General features: G+C 41.1%; 1 protein-coding gene across 1 annotated transcript; it reads left to right on the top strand.

Moving 5' to 3' along the window:
- Positions 1-7,149: 7,149 nt before the first annotated feature.
- Positions 7,150-17,939, top strand: LOC113946061. Its single transcript, XM_027640928.1, has 19 exons — positions 7,150-7,237; positions 8,561-8,688; positions 9,407-9,550; positions 10,110-10,193; positions 10,706-10,873; positions 10,942-11,038; positions 11,135-11,358; positions 12,122-12,275; positions 12,348-12,556; positions 12,644-12,761; positions 12,907-13,112; positions 13,573-13,690; positions 14,208-14,377; positions 15,143-15,216; positions 15,294-15,421; positions 16,202-16,391; positions 16,814-16,955; positions 17,538-17,634; positions 17,920-17,939. Exons 1-19 carry the CDS (start codon positions 7,150-7,152, stop codon positions 17,937-17,939), a joined length of 2,559 nt encoding a protein of 852 aa, XP_027496729.1.
- The last annotated feature ends 4,634 nt before the right edge of the window (positions 17,940-22,573 follow it).

The raw sequence follows: 22,573 nt of genomic DNA, 5'->3' as shown, positions 1-22,573 counted from the left end.
CATAAATAAAGAGGGGATTCCAAATCATTGAAATAATGAGTATAAATCCAGCGAAGTATTGAAAGTGACCAAAGAAAAGAAATCTGTTTGAAGAAAAGGAAGATTGAGACTTACGATTCTCTAAAAATACAAAAAGATTCTGTCTGTATGACCCATCTGCATGACAGGAACTGCTTTATGTGTCCATCACTTTGAGGGATATAGATGTGCAACAGCATCTTCAAATATAGACAAAGACAGAGAATGAGAGGGAAAAGTAAAATGTGTTTGTCTATATTTGAAATAGAACTAGATCACAATTGTATTTTCAATTTCAGAACAAGTAATTCTTTCCTTTTTTATTACAGTCATCAAGTAGCCATATATAACTACATACAAACAAAGAGAGGGTTGTATGGGGGCAGCAATTATTAATGGACATCACTGAATGATAAATAAAGAGCTAGCTCAGAACTGGTATTCACTGCACACAGATGTCTGGACCATGGGCAGATGTCTTAAATCGTCTACACAAAGCGCTTTTGTGCTATCACAGTAATCTAAATTGCTTTGCATTTGGTTCCAGACATTTCCACCCACTGCTCTCCACCACACATAAATTCCTATTCTCAAATCCTAACTGGGCTTCAAGGGCCAAATTACTTCCAGTATAACTCTTTTGAGTAATTTAGCTCAGTTTTATTGATGCAGGTAAACTTTGAGTCTGGTTTTCTCAATTGCAGGAGATCTCATACACACCTCCGTAGGTTATGATCCTGGTTCTGGGGAGGGCATCCACTATTCCTGAAGCTCCATGTTGAAGGAGACAAAAGGATGAGCAGGAAGAAGGTGAGTTGATGACATGACTTCTCGCATGCTCTGTGTACAAACCAAGATACGCTTCACAAGACATTATGGTCATGCTCAACACTCTGGGGGGAGAGACTTGCTTTAAACATCCTGCTGTACCCTGTTCAGAAAAAAAGAGGACTACCACAGCCTACCTTCCAAAGCTTTAGCTCAGAATCTCTTTCCTTTTAAATGTGCTGGTCCCTGGTTTAATCTGTGAATTGTCAGCTGTCAATCATCATACCTTCTGCCCTTGACTACAGGGGAGCTCAATGAAAACCACCCATAACTCTGAGACAAGCAGTTTCCTGACTCTCTGAGGATCTTAACACCTACTGCACTCCCACAGCAGGACTGCGCTTAACTGCAAATCAAGTCAGTGACGATTTAGGAAATCATTCACATCCCCAGAGGAGGCATATCTTGCAGCAGAGACAGCCCAGCATAAGTTGCTGAGTTTTAGTTAATGGTCTCATTCTATCTAATCTGTCTGCTCTTGCAGATATCACTTACAGATGAACTGTGTGTTTTCTGTCTCCCCATATCTTTTTACATGGAAAATGTTTGAAATAGGCTAGCACATAAACACACTGTCTAGGAACAGATTCATGGGAGGAGAAGGAAACAGAGAGACAGACGGACTAGTAGTTTGAGTACCTTATTTTGCACTGCAACCCTGTGAAGAAAATCAGGGATACATTTCCTGGTGGGTATTTTACAAGGGTCACTTTATAAGGGTGAGATTACAAAATTGCTTTCAGTTTTACTATTCCTATTAGCATAGAATTATCTTTTATGTTAATTTAGCATGCATTTTTGCATGCAGTCAAAATAGCTTTCAAGGTGTACTTAACAGCCATATTAGATTGTATGGACCTCCTTTTCTCCTTCTTGCTCTCTGCTGCTGTGGGAGAGCTATCAGTTACCAACTAAAAGACTAGTATAATTAAGATATCCTGTTACCTGCACATAGTTGTTAGCACTGAAAGTGTACATAATACTACGTCCTTTCTTCCTCTTCTTGATACTGATTTAGAGGCCAGAAGGAATTTATTTTCTATTATATTGGATATTTTGGCCATAGAGTTTGAATAAAGCATTTTAGATTTCAGTAATCTTTAGAAAGTAAAACTGTGACAGATGAGACTTCTTCTTGCATTTTAGTTAAGTCAGCTGGTAATTCAGGTTTTGTTGGATATGAATCTCAGATTTATGTGTTATTATATTGCCTGAAATCATAATTATGGTCCAAGACATGTGCTACATACTAACAAAAATTAACCCCCCCCCACAACCACCCAGAAACATAAAAGTGTTTAGGAATTAATCTACATTTGATTGGCAAAAACTAAATAAATAAATAAGGAAGCAAGGAGTGACTATGTGGGTAAACTAGATAGGTAATGCTTTCAGTAACGCTGTGATAAGGCTCTGGTGTAGCAGGATAATTCTTCTCCCTTTCCAGTATATGGTTGCTAGTTATCATGATCCTGTTTAAATTGCACAGAGGGAATAAAACACCTCAGGATTCCACTTTGCCCAGTAACCTCAGCCTGCAGGAGAGTATTGGCAGGTTGAAGGATTAGTGGAAACATGGCTGGAATCTGTTTGGGTTGAAAAAACACAGGCAACCTTGGCACTTACCATGTGTCAAGGTTACCATTATTTGGGATGTACTTGTCAACAGTGAAGTTCTGCTTCAAGTGTTACACGGAGTTGAAGAAAATTGGAGGAAATCTGAGGCACTTTCCTGGTGGTACCTAAAATCAAGTTTTGGAAAAGTGGAATAACCTTTTTGTAGTATTGTGAAAGCACACTGCACAGTAAGATAAAACCATAACTCAAATGGTCTCAGCTCCAACAATAAAAAAGAGGGACATGCTATCCAATATTTAAGCCCTGACTGCCTGATCATGGGTTTATTTAGTATAACCCGTTATTTATATAGTATCCTTGTTGGCTAGTGCTTCTCAGGAAAACTCTCTGTAAAGTTAAAAATTTATTTTATAGGGAATTTCAGAAGAAAACAACTGCAACACAAACCAGCTGGGGATAGAACTTGTTTCTGGAGTAAAATCCAGCATTTTGGAGCACAGCAAACTTTGGGTTTCACATTCAACTAACTTTTTTTATACTTTTGAAGATGTGGGACTGGTGTAATGAGGTTATCCGTGACAGCAGCACAAATGCATGTCTATTTAAAAAGACCATTTTCGATCTGTGTTATGTTTTAGAACGAAACCTGAACAGCAGCCGCTGCCCCGGCTGCGCTCCCGGGAAGGTACCGGAGCGGAGGGAGCAGCTGGAAGATCCTCCGTCTCCCTCTCCAGGACATTAGGGTTAATTACAAATAAATCCTCCAGCTCTGCGGCTCCTGCAGCCTTCTCATGAGCAAACCACAAATGTCACAGGCGTAAGCTTAGGGCAGAAGAATCCCCAATATAAGGTTAGTCTCGAGAGCAAACATATAGTGAGAGAGGGATGTGGGCAATTCTGAGCACTCCTTAGAAATTGCTGCCAAGCTTCTCTTGGCAAAGGTGTTTCTAACAGAAGAACAGCATATGCTGACATAGAATCACAGAATCATGGAATTATTTGGGTTGAAAAAACCTCTCAGATCATCGAGTCCAACCATTAACCCTGCACTGACAAGTCCATCATTAAACCATGTCCTTAAGTGCCACATCTACGTCCTTTTTAAATACCTCCAGGGATGGTGACTCAACCACTTCTCTGGGCAGCCTGTTCCAATATTTGGCAACTCTGTCAGTGGACAAATTTTTCCTGATATCCAATCTAAACCTCACCTGGGGCAACTTGACATGTGAAAGATAAATATTCCTTAAATCTTGGTAAAGCTTCTACAAAATAGATGCATGCACAAAAAAAAAAAAAAAAAGGAAATTAAAGGGTTTGAGAAAATGGCAGCTGAACTGAATTATGACCAAAAGAAGGAATACTGAATCCTAGTACTCTTTATTACATAAACAACATTGCAGCTATGCTGTTGATGTGGCCATAATTACACACTAATAGTGCTCAGCACTTACAGACAATGTGAATGGAGACCACACTAACCCCTGTGCTCACTCTGTGACCTGGCCACCTTCTGACCAGCAGCAGCTCAGCTTAGCAGCTCCAGGAACATTACACTCCCACACATCATTTATGGTGACCAGAGTGCACTCATGCTGATAGTGAGAAACCATCACTGATCTGGGCTCAGGGCCAAATGTATAACTTCTCTACCTTCAGCGTGTGGCAAAGGCAGGGTCTTTTTCTCAGATCTGCTTGTGGTCAGATTCACTTCTCTGCAGTTCTTGGGTTAATTTCCTCCAAATTTGAGGAGGATTTCTGCTCTAGGTGTCCCACAGATCACCTAATAAGAGAGTTCTTCATTTAGTTTGTGACACCCATGAATCTCCAACTGTGTTCCCTTTTACTGTTAGTTTAGACATCTTACTTTAAAGGTTAACAGTTCCTTCCCTATTTTGTTAATCCAATTGCCTTAAAACTGCATTTTATACATTTGCCTCTGGTAGACTTCAGCTGTCCAGGGAAGGCTATGCAAAATCCTCCACAGAGGAGACAGAGTGTATTGGGTTTGAGTGGCAAGGCTTTCATAGCAGAGGAGCTACAGCCCCTCTGGTGGCTTCTGTGAGAAGTTGCCAGAAGCTTGGCTTCCCCCATGTCCGGCAGAGCCAATGCCAGCCAGGATGGACCCACCACTGACCAAGGCCAAGCCTGTCAGCGATGGTGGTGCCTCTGGGATAACAAAGTTAAGAAGGGGGAAAAACCCCTATGCAAGTGCAGCCACAAGAGAGGAGTGAGAATATGTGAGATCAACAACCCTGCAGACCCCAAGGTCAGTGCAGAAGGAGAGGTAGGAGGTGCCCCAGGCACCAGAGCAGAGATTCCCCTGGAGCCCATGGTACAGATCTTGGTGAGGCAGCTGTGCCCCTGCAGCTCATGGAGGTCAAGGGGGTCACAAAGATCCACCTGCAGCCTGGGGCAAGATCATGCCCAAAGAAGGTAGTGACCTCATAGGAAGCCCACACTGGAGTAGGCTCCTGGCAGGAACTGTGGACCATGGAGAGAGGAGCCCTTGCTGGAGAAGGGTTGCTGGTAGAACTTGTGACCCTGCAGGCATCCCATGCTGGAGCAGTCTGTGCCTGAAAGACTGCATCCTGTGGAAAGAGATCCACGTTGGAGCAGTTTGTGAAGAATTGCAGTCCATGAGAAGGACTCATGTTGGGGAAGTTCATGGAGGACTGTCTCCTACGGAAGAGACCCCACACTGGAGCAGGGGAAGAGTGTGAGGAGTCCTCCCCTGAAGAAGAAGGAGCAGAGAGACAACATCTGATGAATCAACCATAGCTCTCATTCTCTGTATCCCTGTGCTGCTGATGGGGAGGAGAGAGAGAAACTGGGAGTGAAGTTGAGTCCAGGAAGAAGGGATAGATGAGGGGAAGGTGATTTTAAGATCTAGTTTTTATGTTTCATTATCCTACATTGATTTGATTGGCAATAAATTAAGCTAATTTCCCCAAGTCAAGTCTGTTTTGCTCACAGCAGTCGTTGGTGAGTGATCTCTCTCTGTCCTTATCTCAACCCATGAGCCTTGCCTCATATTTTTCCTCCACTGTCCAGCTCAGAAGGGCAGTGACAGAGAGGCTTTAGTGAACACCTGCCACCCAGCCAGGGTCAACCCACCACACAGGATGTAGCACAGTAACTCCAAAACAGTGGATTACCTCATGATTTACCACAACAACACCAATTATCCTATTCCCTAAAAACCTGATAGTTAGGAACTGGCAACCATAAAAATAGGGAGACCTAGGGACCAAAATAGGAGCAGATTTAATCAGTAAGACCAATAATCAGGTGATGTGAATTAGAGATTCATAATTAGGAGGGCAAACAGCTGAGAAGGAGTTTCGTGAGTATAAAGGTGGCAGCCTTTTTATTCAAACCAAGACTGAGAAGTTGGAGGGGTTTTGATTTCTATGCAAAGTTTCAAATCACAAAGGTGATTTTTGTTTGGGACTATAAAGGAAAAAAACCCACAAGTAGATGCTGAGCAAATGCGCAATGAAGCTGAGGCTGGTGCAGAGGTGAGAACTCTATGGCTGTTAAACATAAATGATCTTACCTTTTCTAGATGTGGCTATGAAAATCCCTTTTTCTGATTTCTGAGTCTAAAGCTGTTGCTCTAAATGTCATACTAGGATAAGATTCAGACTAGATCTTTCTAAGCAAGCTGTTGTCACAGCTGAAGCTGCTGCTAATCCCTGTCTTCTTTTACAGATTGCTACTAATAGGTATATTCATCTCTGAAGTATGGACCCAAGACAGACTGGGTAATGCTGCTATAAACTGATTTCACATCAGTTTCCAGGCTTTTGCATAGGTGATATATGTGTTTATGTGTGTGTTTCTGAAGAGTCTGAAGCTCTTGTGGCAGCTTTACTTGCGTGTTTCCCTGGGAAGTTCCAAACATGCAGGATTCTACTTGTGGACACTCTTTAGGTTTATATATTGCCATATTAAGCAAATGCTTCTACCTTCCTGATTCCAGTAATGAGTACTGAATACTTGCTTCCTACCTCTAAGAGGTTTGAGAGCTGTAGCCTGGTTTGTGCTGTGGTCGTGACTTGGGACTGGAGCTTCTTAAGCCACCTTCTTTGCTCCTGTGTGGTCTTTTCCCAGTATGAGGAGCTGGCTTCTGGTACTGGTACTTGGGCAAGTGTCCAGAGTAGGCTAATGGACAGCTGATGTGGCTGCTTCCTATGCAGACTGACTTGTGACTCCTTTTGTGACTAGATGTGTAGAGGTGGAGGGGTTTTTGTTGATGTTGTTGTTGTTGTTTAGTGATTTGTTTGTGGTTTTGTGGTTTTTTCTTTTTTTTTTTTATTGGGATTTTTTGGTTTGGGGGTTGGGTTTTTTTTTTCTTTTCAGGAGTGTGTGGGACTTTCATATTCTGTTTTATTTAATTTAAGGTGTTCAGACTGGGGTAGCCAATCTAGTACCTTTTTGACCCTGTTCCAAAATCCTGTTTCCATGACTGACTGACTGTTGCAGGTAGCATTGGTAGATGATCAGGCACAGTTACTACTAGGATACTAATTCTGGGGCTAACTTTTCTCCTGGAATTATTGCCAGTATAAACACAATCTCTATCACTTCCTGATCAGAGATGCTGGTGTATGACTGTAACAACACTGACTTTATAGAGTAATCTGGGAAGCAGTAGATTTGTTTGTATCGTATTTTCAATCCCCTACATACCAACCTTTCTATGCATTGAATGCAGGACCCATGAGATTGGAGTGCTTGGGGAACCTTCTGCGGATAACACTGAGCGCAGAATACTTTGAGGACAAATACTTATCTTTTTCTGTTGTTGGTAAGTTGATATAGAAGAACTTGGAGAGGGAATTACACATGGTGAAATGTTTAAATTTCTCTGAGGTCCTTCTATACTAGAATCCCCTGGATTATCATAGGACTTAGTAGGTTGGACTTTATTTTAAGTAAAGCCAAAGGATACCTTGATTTCTGTATAACCTATCCTGTAGACTTGTTCTGTGATAACTTAGCCATGAGTAGACTTGGTATTGTTACCTTTGAACTCAAATTAAAATGTGCACAGTAGTTTCTAGGCATACCAATGCCAGTGTATTTCCTTCCTGAAGTTCTCCAATAACAGCACATACTATTCTGAAAATTCACTACTTGAAGCTGGCACTACATTACTGACTTTTGCATTAGTGGCTTTTCACCTTCTTGGCTTACAGCTTGGTGGAGCCAAATAAATACTTAATGAAATTTAAGAAAAATTAGCTGGGCCCTCTAGCTATGGGCTTAGTAGTCAGCAAGTGATGCATTTGAGTGAAAAGTGCCATAGAATGCCCTGAAAGGGCACAATGAGACAGCTTTTAGGCTATAAACACCTGCTCTAAGATATATGTATAAAATGTAAATGTGGCCTTGAACTAGTTCTTCATACTAATTATCTGCCTAGCTATGTATAATCCATAACATCCAGTTTTCTAGAATGTTAACTTTTGTCGAAAAACGTTTGAAATATTTTCTTTGTTCAGGCACCTTCATTCATATACAAAGACACTGCAGCTGCAATTATATACATCTTAAAAGCATAAAGCAATTATTTTTGGAAGAAAAAAATCCCAAAACAAGTAAAACACAAAACGATAAAAAGCTCAAAATCACGAAGACAATTTGGTAGACTAAAAAAATCCAAGCTGTTCATCATCCTGGTAGATTGTCTCCTGAAAACTCTACTGGCCAGGCAGGCAGAAAAACATGGGCCTGTGCCAGCCACAGGTCACCTCCTGGTGTTGCTAGGTTGTCATCTGTCAATCCTGACAGCTTTGACACTGATGACCTAACTGACTGTTCTGAGATTACTGTGGGGTTTGCCCCTTTAGGATTTAATCTTTTCATGTTGGTGGTTTCGGTTCATTTGGGTTTTTTCCATCTTCAGTCCTTGAGCTTCAAGTGCTCCCTGTCCTAGCATGTCTATAATTTTACCTTTCTTTCTATAGACTTTGTCTCAGCTCTCTTTGCATTTCTCTGAGCCCAGGATATGCAGCTGGGCTGTATGAGAGCAGGTTCAGCTGAACTCTGGGGCAAGGGCAGGTTGCTTGAGGAGTTTGCAGAGCAAAAGTTATACATGTTAATACAGCTCTTCACTAATTGCCCGTAGATCAGTCTGGCATAGCCTGGGAGCTGGATGAGGCCATGGCAGCACGGTGTGGCTATACAGTAACTTACAGCAATTGGAGTAGCATTGAGTTTCGTGCTTCTGCAGCAAGCTGCCATTCTCACTTAGAGGTAAGTCTGTTATAAACACTTGGACCATAGTGCTGTTGTATATGACCTTTATGTGAAAGATGACAAAATTATTGATAGGCATTAATCGAAGTGTCATAATGTCCTGAACATCTATTAGCAGAAAATTATTGAATTCTCTTCAAATTTATCCAGAGATATAAGTATATTCCGTAGTACTGACTTTTGGATGGCCTACAGATGAACACATGGAGTATATCACGTGCCCTTGAAGGGGAACTGTTTTCTTTTGGAATAGGGAGTTCTGTCTGGCAGCTGTGTTGCACTCTGCCCTAATATTGTTTAGTGTCTGAGACAGCTCAGGGTAAAAACTCAGGCTGTTTTGTTTTGCTGGCTCATTGCTACTATGTCATAAAATCAACTATAGTCTAGGTTTGGTTGATTTTTTTTGTTGTTGTTGTTCAGGGTTTGGTTTGATTTCTTTGTTGGTTTGTTTGTTTGGAGTTTTGTTGTCCAATTCTGGGCCTCGCAAAAGGACAAAGGTGCTGCCCAAAGTATTTTTGTTACTGTGTAGCTGTACAGCTATATGCATATATCTTATGGAGTTAAGTTGAAAGTGATAATGCTTCGCTATGGAGTCGTGCTTTTCTACTGAGGCTGGTGGGTGAGTTTTATAATTTACTTTTAGGTCATGAGGGTAGGCAGTACCTAACTAGGAAAAAATCAGAGTAATGAGCAAATCTTCCCCTTGTCCATGCAGAAAGATGTATTTACAGTAACTATACAAATCAAAGCATCTCATACTCCTGATATGAAAAATGCTACATCTCATCTGAAACATGCAAGTTGCCATTATGGTCCATGGAGTTTGAGAGAGTTAGTATGTGAACGTAACTACATGGAGGTAAGTACTTATGAGAAAGTACTAAAAGTAAAGAGGTAAGTACTGTAAGATGCTCTCATAGATTTTCTTTCCAATACATATTCCTAGCATCTAATCAGCTTCAGACTGCTCCACCATGAACAGATCACTAGCGAATGCACAGCATGCTGCTTGAGTTTAGTAATGCATTTATATTATGCTTGTATAGACTACTTGTGAGCCTTAATAGCTAATAAAGTCGTGAAATGGTATGTAAACAGTTAAGCTAATGGATTGAACTCACTAAATATTGCCTCAACTCCATGTATACTTTCTGAAGGAAATTTACCTGCTGAATTTGCTGAAGAGGAATGCAGAAGTGGAAATAGGCTCCTCTTGGAAGAGGACATGGGAGTCAAGAAGAAACTCCTGGTCTTAACTAATAGAAATTAGAATACAGGCAGAAAATAAAAAGAAACTGAAATCAAGCAGACATCTCCATCTAAGAAGTGGTGGTTTCTATTGAAAAAAACTTGTAGGATGTAAAGACAAGGAAACAAATGCTATCAGCAAACCCCTTACAGATGCTTTTTTCCTTCAGGTTTCTGTCAGGAAGGAGGTTCCACAGCCTATAAAAGACTTCATTCAAGATGCACCTGAGGACTGGAGTCTTTTCTTTCCAGAAGTAAAACTACAGGTTTTCTTCCTAGTGAAAGCTAGTGCTACCTCTGGCACAACCATTCCTCTATTTTATAACCACACGATACAAAATGTCCTTTCAAAAAGTACTTAAATAGGAAGAGGAAAACTTCTGTACCAAGTGGTTTTAGTATATTTGTATAGGTTAGAAATATAGGCAGCTGTAGACTATGTCTCCAAGGAAGAAATCAAGTCTTCCCTGGGTAAGAGACTGTGCAACAAAAACTGTCTTTAATACCCCATGGCCCAGAAGAGAACTGTGGAGAGGCTTTTTCTTCTTGGACCCTGTATTTGCAATGCTGCAGTGCAATTAATCTGTTGCTCTTCACATGGAAAGTCTTTGGTATGTGTGTGGGGGGGTAAAGCTGGAGGGGTATCCCACTAGGAGTATTTAAAGGCAACAAAATTGCTGGGCAGTTCAGTATAATAAATAATTCGATATAGTAAATCTGTTGCTTTGAACATCATGTTTAAACTATTGATGAATTTCTGTGGTAGGCAAAAGCAGAAGAAGCCTCGATATGGCAAATAGTATTTCATCAGCCAGAAGAAAAAAAGGCTCTGCTTGTGAGCGATGCTTGGAGTGCAGGTTATGGACTCAACACCACAGACACCAGGGTTGTGCTGAGAATACCACACACTGCTGCACAAGTTCAGCTGGTTGAGGTTGGTATGCTTCTTCTGGCCCAGCAAGCTTCCAGGCTGTACAGGTCCAACCAGATCTCTTCCTACAGGATCAGGGAATTAACTTTTCTGTGGTGAGATCCAGTACATTTTATAAACATAAATGGATGATCCTGATGGTGGACACTACTGTGGCATGTCCTGTAGGTAAGAAATGTGGTACCCTTCTCCAGGGCTGAAATGTGTAGGGAAAGGCTTAAAACTAGAGTAATGAGCTGACAGCTTTCATATCTTGTCCCTAAGGTGGTGGGGACTACACTAACAAAACAATCATCTGGACTGTTCCAAAGTATTTTCCACCACTCTCTGCTGGAGCAACTAGCTTTAAGGATGTGCTTGTGGAAGCTGGTGTGGATCTACACAAACTCTCTGCTAAAGAAATGGCTTCCAGGAAATATGTGTTATCGAATGACTTAAATGCAATTATGATGAAGATTCCAGTAGGTGCAGAAGGGGGCTATTATAAGGTTAGTGACTTACATTAGGTACTGGGCAAGCAATATTCTGGCTTTTGGGGCGTTTGTTGTTGTTTCTGAGTTTGTTTGTTTTTTGAGGAGGAATAATTCTTCATCTTGTTCCTTTCAAATGAAGGGCATGAGGGAGAACAAAGTGTTTATTAAAAACTCCAGAAGCCCTGACCAAAGATAGCTTTTGTAAGCACCACTTTATGAAGAATTTCTTTTCTTGCAAACACAGATGGACACAATCCTACACAGAACTATTGATTTGTCTCTTTCCTCGGGCTAACACAGAGCTTTCACCTACTAGTCCTGATGTCCTACTCCTTGGAGACAGTAACTGGACTGTAAAGCATACAGTGGGTTCTGTTGTATTTTACACAGACCACTTAAGAGAATGGGAACAACCCATTTGTCCAACAGACCGTGTGATATTAGGATGGGCTGAGACTATACATCTAAATCTAGTTGTTTGGAGTGAACTGAGTTCTGGGCAAACGTAACAAATGAAGTTCCAAGGAAGTTGCAGGAGAAGCCCTTTCACTGTGAAATAGTCCCCTGCTGCTTTGAAACTTGGGAGTGGGAGGCAATTTTCCAATGGAAATCTTCTGAATATTCTGAGATAATCTAAACTCACAGGGATACAAGAGTTCATGATTCCTGAGCAGAGAAGAGCAATTGCTTGGAGCTATGCCTTTAGCTGACCTTGAGATGCTCCAATATAACTTTATAAAATCATGCTATACTAAAGGGTGCTGGTTTGAAATTCTAGACTTCTGTGAGCAGTGGACAGCTTGGGGTAAAATACACCATCAGCCTGTTCTTGGAACACCAGTGGGAAGACAACAAATGGGGACTAACTAAACATACTATCATCAAGGAAATAGAAACACCGTTTGAACAAGTAGAACTTGCTATAACCAACAGTAAGTAGCTAAACATTGAATTTACTTAAGGTTTTGGTACTCTTAAGAGCTTAATGTTATTTTCCTTTTCAGATTTGAATCTGAGTACAAGGTTAATGAATGTGACAGTGGGAACATTCCTCCCAGATGTGGAGCTTATGAACTTAACCACTGAGGGAGTAACTGTTGCTGTACCTCAAGCTGTTCAGCATGGATATATAATATACAGGACCAGATATTCTAATGGAAGCAAAGCATATGTAATACAAGTCCCACTTGATGCACCAAGCATTAAGAAAGAGGTATGTATTAAGACACTGTGCCATATCATGGTATAGAGATGATGATATCACTTGGTGATTTTTCATGTCTAAATATGATTTTTCTAGTACGTGAGAGACAACATGAGAGCATACACCCTGAATGTCACACTTGCATTCATTACCCGTCCATCAAGGGAGACCTTCACTGTCCCAGTCATAACAGTGTCAGCTGTGAGAGATGCAGGTAAACTTAGTGGAACTTGGACAAAAGTGTACCAACCTGGCTATGAACTCTGCTGTTAACTGGGCTACTTTCACTTGTCAGTCCCAAATAGCTGTGATAAAGTGATCACAGCTAGCATGCTGGCTGACTCTTGGCCCTCTTACAGTACTACCCAGTGTGAGAGGATTTTGTGATGGGAGGAACCTTCATCTTGTTATCACTCGTGGGAATGTGGACCAAAACTGGCTACCCTTCATCTCAGACTGGCACCTGACCCCAGAGGCAGCACAGAAGTACAACTACAGTCTGAGGGACAATGGCACTCATTTGGCAGTCTCTGTCCCTTTCCTTTCTCCCCATGTGAACTATGAGGTAAGGGTTCCAGCATGTGGCAATTAAAAGGCATGCTCTAGCTGTGGGATATCAACATGATACAGTATGTCCTTGAAGGTGAAATAAAACTTCCCTTTGAGATAAACTTCAAAGGAATAATGGAGAATTATTTTCTGCCCTTGGAAGAACACTGTAATTTCCCTTGGTTAACGCTGACAGAAATAGGCAAGAAAAAAAAACATGTTCTGCGTGTAGTTTAAGGCTGAGCACTTTTAAGGACAGCTGTACATGCAGTGGAGTTTGTATTTCATTCTATTGCAAAACAACTGAAAAAGCTCACTGTGTGAGCTTCTGGATTGAAAAGATATAGCCTGAGAATTTGTCTTTGCTCAAGCACCATTACCTTTGCCCTGTGATAACCTGCACTCTCAGTTTTTGCATGCTTTAGTTGAACAGTGTGTCTTTATTCTCTTGTTTAACCTGTGATTGTCATCTCTAGGGCTTTCATACTTCTGGAATAAAAGCTTCACTCTACTTAACCTTGAAGGATGGCATCACCTTGGCTAATAGGAGGGACTTCTATGTTTCCTGCAGATTTTCACCTTCAGAGCTAATACGTAATAGCATTTTGGGGATTAGCTATTAATGTTATTTGAGTTGCAAAACTAAGTCAAGTAGTCTGAAATGTTTCTAGGGCTTATGCTTGTATGGCACTCTGGCTGTCAGATTTCCTACCAATTAATATGCGATGAGGCAAGTCAAATTAGAGATTGTAGTGACTATCCTGCCTGGTGTGGGAGCAGGGGAAGGAGACAGGAAACTTTACTTCCCCTCACTTCCAATATCATGAAGCTTTTTTTTTAATAGGGTTTTTGTGGCTCTTTTGAGAGTTGAATGAGATGGGGGGTTTGGTGGGGCATGGGGAGAATCAGCATATAAATTAGTCATCATAAAATTACTCATCAGTATTAGATGTCCTGAATATTGGGTAGAAAAACCCTTTTGAAAGAGGGTAAGAGGTCCTTGTGAGCTGCCAAAGAACTTGCTGGAAAATCTGTGAAGAATCTCTTTATTGTTAGACTATAAAACGAGTTTGGGTACTGATTTGTGTGAAAATGTAGATTTCTCTTTCAGAATGCCTGCCCAATGGCACTGTGACTATTACTGCAATAAAAATGGTAGGTATTGCAGACTTAGACATTAGTCTGCTTGTCTTGAAAGACAGACAGTGCAAACCCAGTCTAGTGACAGAGAAGACTGCAACCTTCAAGCTCAATGTGAACACTTGTGGAACAATTAGAAAGGTAAGGGTTTAGTCACATGAAGTTTATTCTGCACTGGAATGGGGTTATTGATAGAATGGACATAGGTTCAGAGTTGAGCAGAAGCTGTGAGACAGTCACAGCTTTTGCTAAGCAGTACATCTATGCTCTCTCTCCAAGAGTACTAAATTCAGTTGGGCAGAAGTTCTCATTTGGAAAAAAGAGAAAGCTTTTCAAGGTCATAGGTGCTTTCTGAAACTAGCCTTCAGTTTGATGCCCTGAGTTGTTTAGTAGGGGACTTGAATGCAGGTTTATGCTGTTGAGATATACTCATATGCCTTGTAGAAGCTGTTTAGGTGTTGCTAATAACTGTGGACAAAGACTAGTGTGGGCACTGTTGCTACACCTATGTACTGTATACATAAAAAAGACAAAATAACATAAGATCAGAACACACTCAAATTCAGGTCATCATAAAAGCAGCTTGTTTCTGCAGTGTTGCATTTCATTCTATATACTGATTCAGTGAACAGCAACAGCTGATCCTTTTCTCAGGCCTTATGCACTCCCCTTCTGGGGTGTTATGTCATATTCGAGCTAATAATCTTTCTTCTTGACTATGGCATATCTGTCTGCTATGGTCAACTTTAGTTCAGTAAACATAAGGCTGTTGGCTGGTCTGGCCATTTCTAAGTGTTCTCTGCTCAGTGCAATCTCCCAGTCAAGTGAAGGGATGTAGATATTGTGTCAAACACAAAGTAAACTCTAATGGAATTGTCCTGTTTATAATGATGTGTATCTTTTCAGTTCAACAGCACAACTATGACATATGAGAACGAGGTACTCTATTTCAGACCTGGCAATGATACACCAGTATACCGGTAGGTGTCATTCCCTAGAAGAAGGTTGTATGTGTTATTTTGGTTGTAAAAATCTAATGTTAAACCTCTTCTCTCAGGCTGAAATTTGTCTGCTCATATGCAGTCAAGCAGGCTGTTGATGTTCAATATGAATCTAAGAAGAACCCACTGCCTCATGTTAAGCCAGGGTTTGGCTCTCTTGCTCTTTCGCTGAAGCTCTTCAAAGGTAACATTTACAATTAGACTATATAAAATCACTGAATGGCTGAAGTTGGAAGGGACCTGAAGGTGATCTTATCTATCCACTCTGCTCAAGCAGGGCCACCAAGAACAGGTTGCCTAGGACTATTTTGAATATCTTAAAGGATCAGGTGAAAACCTTTTTAAGGCCTCTAATAGAGGTTTTCCATTCCAGAATGCAGATAAACGGCCAAATAACTGTAGGGGAACAGACCTAGCATCACTGTTGCATGTATGGTTTTTCCTGCTTGGTCTGGGCATCATATGAGCTCTGTGTAGTGGCTGTGATGTCAGCTTCTCTCTCCTATCATTTCCTAACTGTTGCTAAGGTGGCTTAGCACTGACCAAAGTAGTTGCAACCTGTACCAGAGAAAGAAGCTACGTACAATACTGCTGTAAAATAATACCCATGATAGCAGAAAGGGCTGACTGAAACCTTAACCAAATGTTCGCCCTGACTGGAGTGGCCTTGATGAAATTTTTACTGTTTTTCCCTTCTCGGTACCTTTATCGAGATAGTTTTGAATTAGCATCTTAATCTAATGGGTTTTTGCAGCAGGAATGCCTCAGTTATGGATCCTCAATGCCAAGGAAAAGAGTTGATTTTTGCTTTCATTGCTGGATTTTACTTTTCTGTCATTCGACTTCCATTTGTTGTCCCAAATTTTACATTACTGTGCCAGAGTAAATGGTGATGAAGAGTGAAGCAGAAAGTTTCTGAATATTTCCTCTGCAAAAACAGAACTCTATCAATGCTATCTTTTAGAGAAATCCTATTCAGAACACTACCAGGAATCAGAATACCCTGTGGTAAAATACCTGAGAGAGGCACTGTATTTTGAGGTTGAACTGCTCCAGCCTAAAGGTGCAAGACTGGACCTCAACCTGGATGACTGTTGGGCTACAAACTCCCAAAACCAGGACAGCCTTCCACAGTGGCCCATCCTTATAAATGGGTAAGGAGGGCTTCCCTCCTCTGTTTGGTAACTGCTCAGTACAAAGTCCTGTACTTCAGGTGGGAGGAAAGGGGAAGAGGATAGAAGTCAGCTTGGATGCATTGTTCTGCCCTGTTGGGCAGTGGCTGCTAGGCCATGGGGCCTGTGTTGGTGTCAGCACAGTGGCTGTGCCTTCTGGAGGCAGCAGGTCATGGAGGTGGCCAGATGCGCTTCTAGCTAACAGCTTTCAGCTGGAAAGAAAGAACAAGAAATACCCCTGACTGTGGCCGAAAACAGGAATCATGAGCTGGGGAGGATCTGTCTATTCCCCTACGGGTCAAGGCAAACAGAAGGAAGGTCTCCTGTATCTCACCTCCTTGCTGTGTTTAAAGATCTAGTTGAAGGTTTAGATTAAGCACATTTTCTTTCACTTTCCCAAAAAGGTGTGAAAACAACAAAGACTCCTACAGAACTGTCTTCCATGAAGTTAATTATAGTCTCAGAGTAGAATTTCCTCAACACCTAAAGAGATTTGAAGTGAGGATGTTCACCTTTGTACAGAACTCAACTCTATTACAAGAGCAGGTGAGATGTCTCTGTGTTCTGTTATGAGCTGTTGGCAGTCCCAGTAGGTGAGCCTGGAGTGGTGCCTGCAGCCAGTGCTATGTAAGCCCTTGGGTGGCCAGGTGTGCCTGGGGCTATTGACCATCTCCTTGAAGGCATAACATTCTAAGAGGAGTGAATAAAGGTCAACCATTTAAGTGCTCAGTTCATAGAACAGAATTATAGAATCATTTAGGTTGGAAAAGACCTCTAAACTCCTCAAGTCCAGCCTCTGACTGAATACCATCATGCCCACTAAACCATATTGTGGAGTGCCACATCTACTCATGTTTTGAACCCGCTCAGGTATAGCCACTCCACCACTTCCCTGGGGAGCCTGTTCTGATGCTTAACCACTCTTTCAGTGAAAAAAATTTTCCTAATATCCAACCTGAACCACTCCTGGCACAACTTGAGGCCATCTTCCCCTTGTCTTTTTGTTAGTTGCCTGGGAGAACAGGCAAACCCCCACCTTCCCACAACCTTTGTATCCTTTGGGGTCAGTACACATGGAATGTCAAATAAGACTTCCCTAAACATGATCTGAATATTCTTGTCTTGTAGCTGTATTTCCACTGCAGTGTGGTGATCTGCAACACTAAGCAACAGCCTTTAGACTTTCTTTGTCCAAGGAGATGCAATCCTGGGAAACACAGACTTGGTAAGAAAGTCACTTCTCAAGTCACTTTGCTCAGCAGTATCGCATGTGCTCTCATGAGCTGTGTCAGATGACAGTCTCTGCTGTACAGAGAATTAAAAGCTGAAATGTCTCATCAGTCCGCAGTGCAGAACCACATCTGCATGGACAAGTGTCATCTGGAGCAGTGCTTTTTAGAAAGGAAAACAACTAGCATAGGTAGGCATCAATCTTAAATTACACTACTGAAACACCAGGCATACTGCTGTTGTAATGTAAGAGTTCTGTGTACTTCTCTTCTCCCTTCAGGTGACTGGACTGACTTCTGACAGAGACTAAAGAAGAACTTATTTTTGTGAAGGTGCAATTAGGTGACCTAAGTGAGCACAGCCTGCTGCCCAGATTCACAAATCAAATAATTTCAACAGCATCTGATGGGAAAATGCACTGGCAGTGTCTACTGAGAAAAGGATCTGCTAACCAGTATTGGATGTAACTTTGTGTTTAAGTTGTGTGTTGCTCTCCTCTGTTCCTCTACAGCGTTAAACTCTTAGTCTTTTGTGTGACTTGCATCTTACCTAGTCTGCCCAGCTAATATGTCCAAAACTTGTGTCACTTTGCAGTTGGAATCATCTGTTTTGGGATAGGGGGAGAAAGGTGGCAGCAGGTATGAAGTCAATTGTAAATCACTTTGAGCTTTTTTTTTTTTTTTTTAAGCTTCAGTATGAACAAAGGATTGCAGAGAGCTTAATGTCAGTAAGTGAAAGCGGGTTTTCTGGACCAAGACGGGGATGAACATACTTGATTCTGTAGTGGCTGTTAACAGAAAAGCCATAAACCGAATCTTGCAGGAGTGTTGTGGGTCTGCAATGTCAAGTTGCCTTCCCTAGGTGGAGTAAAATTGCTCACAGGTAGCATCAGTGACTGCTTAGCTGAGTATGCTGTCAACTAACCTACACGAAAACAAGCTTTTAGTAAAGACTTGTAATAGAATCTGTGTACTATCATTACCACTATGTGCAAAGTGTTAAGGATTCTTCCTTACCTTGAGAACATGATGCTTATGAGCTCCTGTCAGATTTTCCTGTCTCTTTTTTAATGGGAGAAAAATTTCTTCGTTTCTTCTTTGTGTCTGAACAGTGGTATGAAAACAGTTCAGATACAATGTTTTATTTACCTATTCTAAGGAAAGATATTGCTTAGCATGAATCATTATCCCTTAGGCTAAATAGGCAATAATGGGTGTCTACTTTTTAACTTCATATTAAAGAGAATTATACTACGGGGAATTTCTGTAAGGGTTAACTTGAGCAAGAAACTATTTTGTGAATCTATTTGCACTTTGTGAGAAAGCATGGTGTTGAAAAGATTGTATCTCTGTTGCTACAATACCTGTATGGAGATCTCACTAAACAGTTTGTGCTATAATTACAGTGTATATATTTGTACGTGTTGTTTGTCTTCCAGTTGCCTGCTAAGCACATCTGTAGTAGATATGTTACTGTCATTTCTGGAAAAATGTGTGTGGGCTTCATGATGAGGACGTATCAAGGTCATAGCTCTGCATCAAGACTGTTTTTCCATAGAGGAGGCTACACACAATGTAGGCTGCCCCAGGCAGCCTGAGCCATCTTCTCCTCTCTTACAGCTCTGTGTGGGGCAAAATATATCAACTAGAGACTGCTGTAAGAACCAAGTATGCAGTTGGGCAGCCTGTTTCAGTACTGTTATCTCTGTTTCAGTTGTGGCTTCCTGGGTTTGCAATCCCTTTCTTCAAACCAAGAATAAAGGACAACATCACTCAGTAATAGAAATCTGGTATTTACAATCTCATCTAAGGCACTTTCATTTATTTTCATCCAAGGTGATACACAGGTACACTGTGGCCCTACTGTTCAGCTCTTCTAAAATCTTTGTTTAGTGCCATTTAAAAAATGAGATGTGTAAAGGGTGATCTTATCTATTAATCTTTTTGATATATGGGAAAATTCAAGGACATTTCCCTCCATGGTTGGACTAGGATTTTTTTTAAAACTTCTTGCATATTTTTCCAATAATGTGTGAGAGACACAAAATCCATTTGACTATCGGTAAAATCTTTTAAAGACATGATGGTAATACTCTCTCTACCTCAGAGGTGTCTGTTTATACTAAAATTCAGGAACTGCCTTCCTGGTTATATATATATATATAAAAAAAAAAATCTTCAAGTGTTTTGTCAACACCTCTTTGCCTTTTAAGTGGACATTTTATGACCACATGCTTTTCCCCTGGTATTTGGGATGTTATTTTTATATCCCTGTTAACACGAGTTGAAAGCAGATCAATCTTCTTTGTTTATGCTTAATGTCTTCTTCAATTTCAACAGGTGAATGATAAAAGTATAAGGGAAAAGAGAAGTATGGTGTGATTTGTTTTTACAGTTAAATAGGAACAATAACAGAAATGTACTGCAGATAGTTATCAACATTTATTTGAAATGGAAATAAGTCACTGCTACAAGTAACCTTATTATATCTTGTCACTGACAGAAAAGTAGAGATCTCATTTTTACTACAGTCTACATTCAATGACACAGCTACTATTTTAAAACTCTACTGCTTTGGTGATTTAAAGCAGCAACAACTTACTATTAATGCTGAAAAACTAAGAAAACTGGCATTTACTTTTTCTGGTCCAATTAATTTTCTTCTTTTTTGCATATTCCTTTGCTTTTTCTTTGAAATCACCATGTCTTCAGTAAATGCAATGCACCTCTTTCCAGAGTGATTGAGTGATTTGGGAAGCTTATGTTCAAGTTTTGGCTTCTGCCACAAGTTTGAGTCTTCAACTAGTTTCCCCCATATAATTTCTACTTTTATTTGTGCATGTGAGTCCAGAAATACCTAAACAGTGTTAGTTAGAATGCCAGAAGGGCATGTGCTTTGAAAGAAATGCTCTAAAGCATAAGTAAGCTGAAACCTTCTCCTTATCATGACACCAAGTACTGTAATAGAGCAAGGCTGGGCTCATGTTGGTGTGTAAAGAAGCAAAAAGTCAGGGGCTTGATCAGGGAGGAGATTCAGATGGACTTGATTCTATAGCATATTATAAACAGGCTGCTCTAGTGGGATCTGTGACTTCTTGTCACAATTGGGTTTCCTCTCTGTTAAATGCAATAATAGCATTTGTGGTTGCATGGCAGATAAATGGGGGAGTAACAGTCAGATATTGGCTCCTTACAAGCTGAGGTGTATGTGTATTCCTGTGGGGTATTTTTTAGCTACTGCCAGGCAGAGCTGGAGGAGATGGCTCCTGGCATCTCTAGTCAGAGGGGATGTGGAGCTGTGGCAGCTACCAGATAAGCAGCTCTCCTAAGGCATTGGATGAAACACATTTGCAGGAGGTTTTCTTTGCCCCAAGCACACCTATGTGCAGCCCAAATGTGTCACCATAAAACCTCTTGGCACCTACATGGTGCTCCTCAGCACAGAATTTCAAAGAACCCTGTGTTCGGGCAGCCCCAGGCTCCCCTCTGCTTTGGGGCTGGGGGGGGTGAGTTCTGTGGCTTACAGAGCCAGGGCTTGCCCAGAGAGCTCCTTCCATGTGTGATCCTTTAACTGAGGAGAATATTCTCTCCAAGGTACTTACTCTTGCCCCTCAGAGGGAATTTGGCCTGCTTGACAGCTTCAGGGTCTGTGTCTATGTATTAGTGCTGCTGGTAGGCAACACACTGCTGCATCATTTATATAGGGTGGGCAGAGAAGTTGTCATGCTCCTGGATTCAGGTGGAAAGCGTGCTCTGCAGTGTGAAGCTGTACTAGTCTCCCGAATTTTGTGCTAATACCCTACCTGCTGGACCTCCTCCTATCCATTGCTGTGCCTCCTGCTAAAGAAAGTAGCATCGTGTATTTTCACCTGCACCAGAACAGCTTCTGGTCCCTGAGGTAGAAGAAGAAATCTGGAGCCTTTTTTCATATCACTGAGAGCAGCAACTGCTCCCTCCAGCACTACCCACTGCCTGGCTCTTGGCACCAAAGGAGTTAACTGATATAAAATCCATTATATGTAACTACCTGCTCTGCCATGCCTTTTTCTTCCCTAATAAAAGGGGTAGGGTGGGTGTGGGGCTGAAATTCCTCTTTTTTCCTGGCTGCTGAAACTTTTAGCACTCTGTCTCTGCAGTTACATCTGGAGCCTCTCAGTAATTCAGCCAGAAAGGAGGCAAGGGCATAGTTCTGCACATGAGGAACTGTTCAGGAAACCGTTGGTGGGATCCAGTCATCTCACCTATGAATTGGTACCTCTTGCTCATTTCTCTTGCCCTCAGCTTGCTTCTGGGCTGTTTCTCTCTGGCTCAGTGCAAAACGTATATTTTAAGGTCTGGAAATACCTGTTTAAAGGGAAAAAAATATCTACTTGTGTGCAGCAACTAGCTCTGGGAGCAACAGGATGGTAATAACCTCATCAGTAAATTGAGAGTGAAACCTAATAGTTCAAATTGCCAGTTTTCTGTATCTTGAGGCTTTCCATGAGATTCTAAAATCCATTTCAATTAATTAGTTTTTGTACAAGATCTTATAATGTACTCTACCCCTTTTCTCTTTTGCATTTTAAGACTGTCCTGCTGCCCTTTCATCTTCATGGCTATTCATGGGGTATGATTTCATGTACAAATTTCTTGTAAGAAAAGACTGAATGCAGTAGAAAACTATGTTTCAGTGGCAATGGTTTCTTTTTTAATATTCATATATTGCTCTCCAAGTGAGTAAGGAATTTCAATGACATGTTAACCTGCAAAAGGGAGAGCTCCTGGGGACAGAAGGGTTACTTTAATTGTGTAGGACTGACTCCAGTTCACTCTCCTATATCTTTTTAGCGTGGGAAACAACTCTATCCATTAGGTAGAGTGTAATTTAATTTCTCAGTCATGATCTTTCAGCTACTTTAGCTTTATTTTCATGCATATTTTTAAAATATCATG

The sequence above is a fragment of the Corapipo altera genome, unplaced genomic scaffold (assembly GCF_003945725.1).
Source record: "Corapipo altera isolate COAL_440 unplaced genomic scaffold, ASM394572v1 46, whole genome shotgun sequence".
NCBI classification, from domain to species: domain Eukaryota; kingdom Metazoa; phylum Chordata; class Aves; order Passeriformes; family Pipridae; genus Corapipo; species Corapipo altera.
The sequence above is the reverse complement of the archived record's forward strand: the minus strand, read 5'-3'. Positions and strand labels throughout refer to the sequence as shown.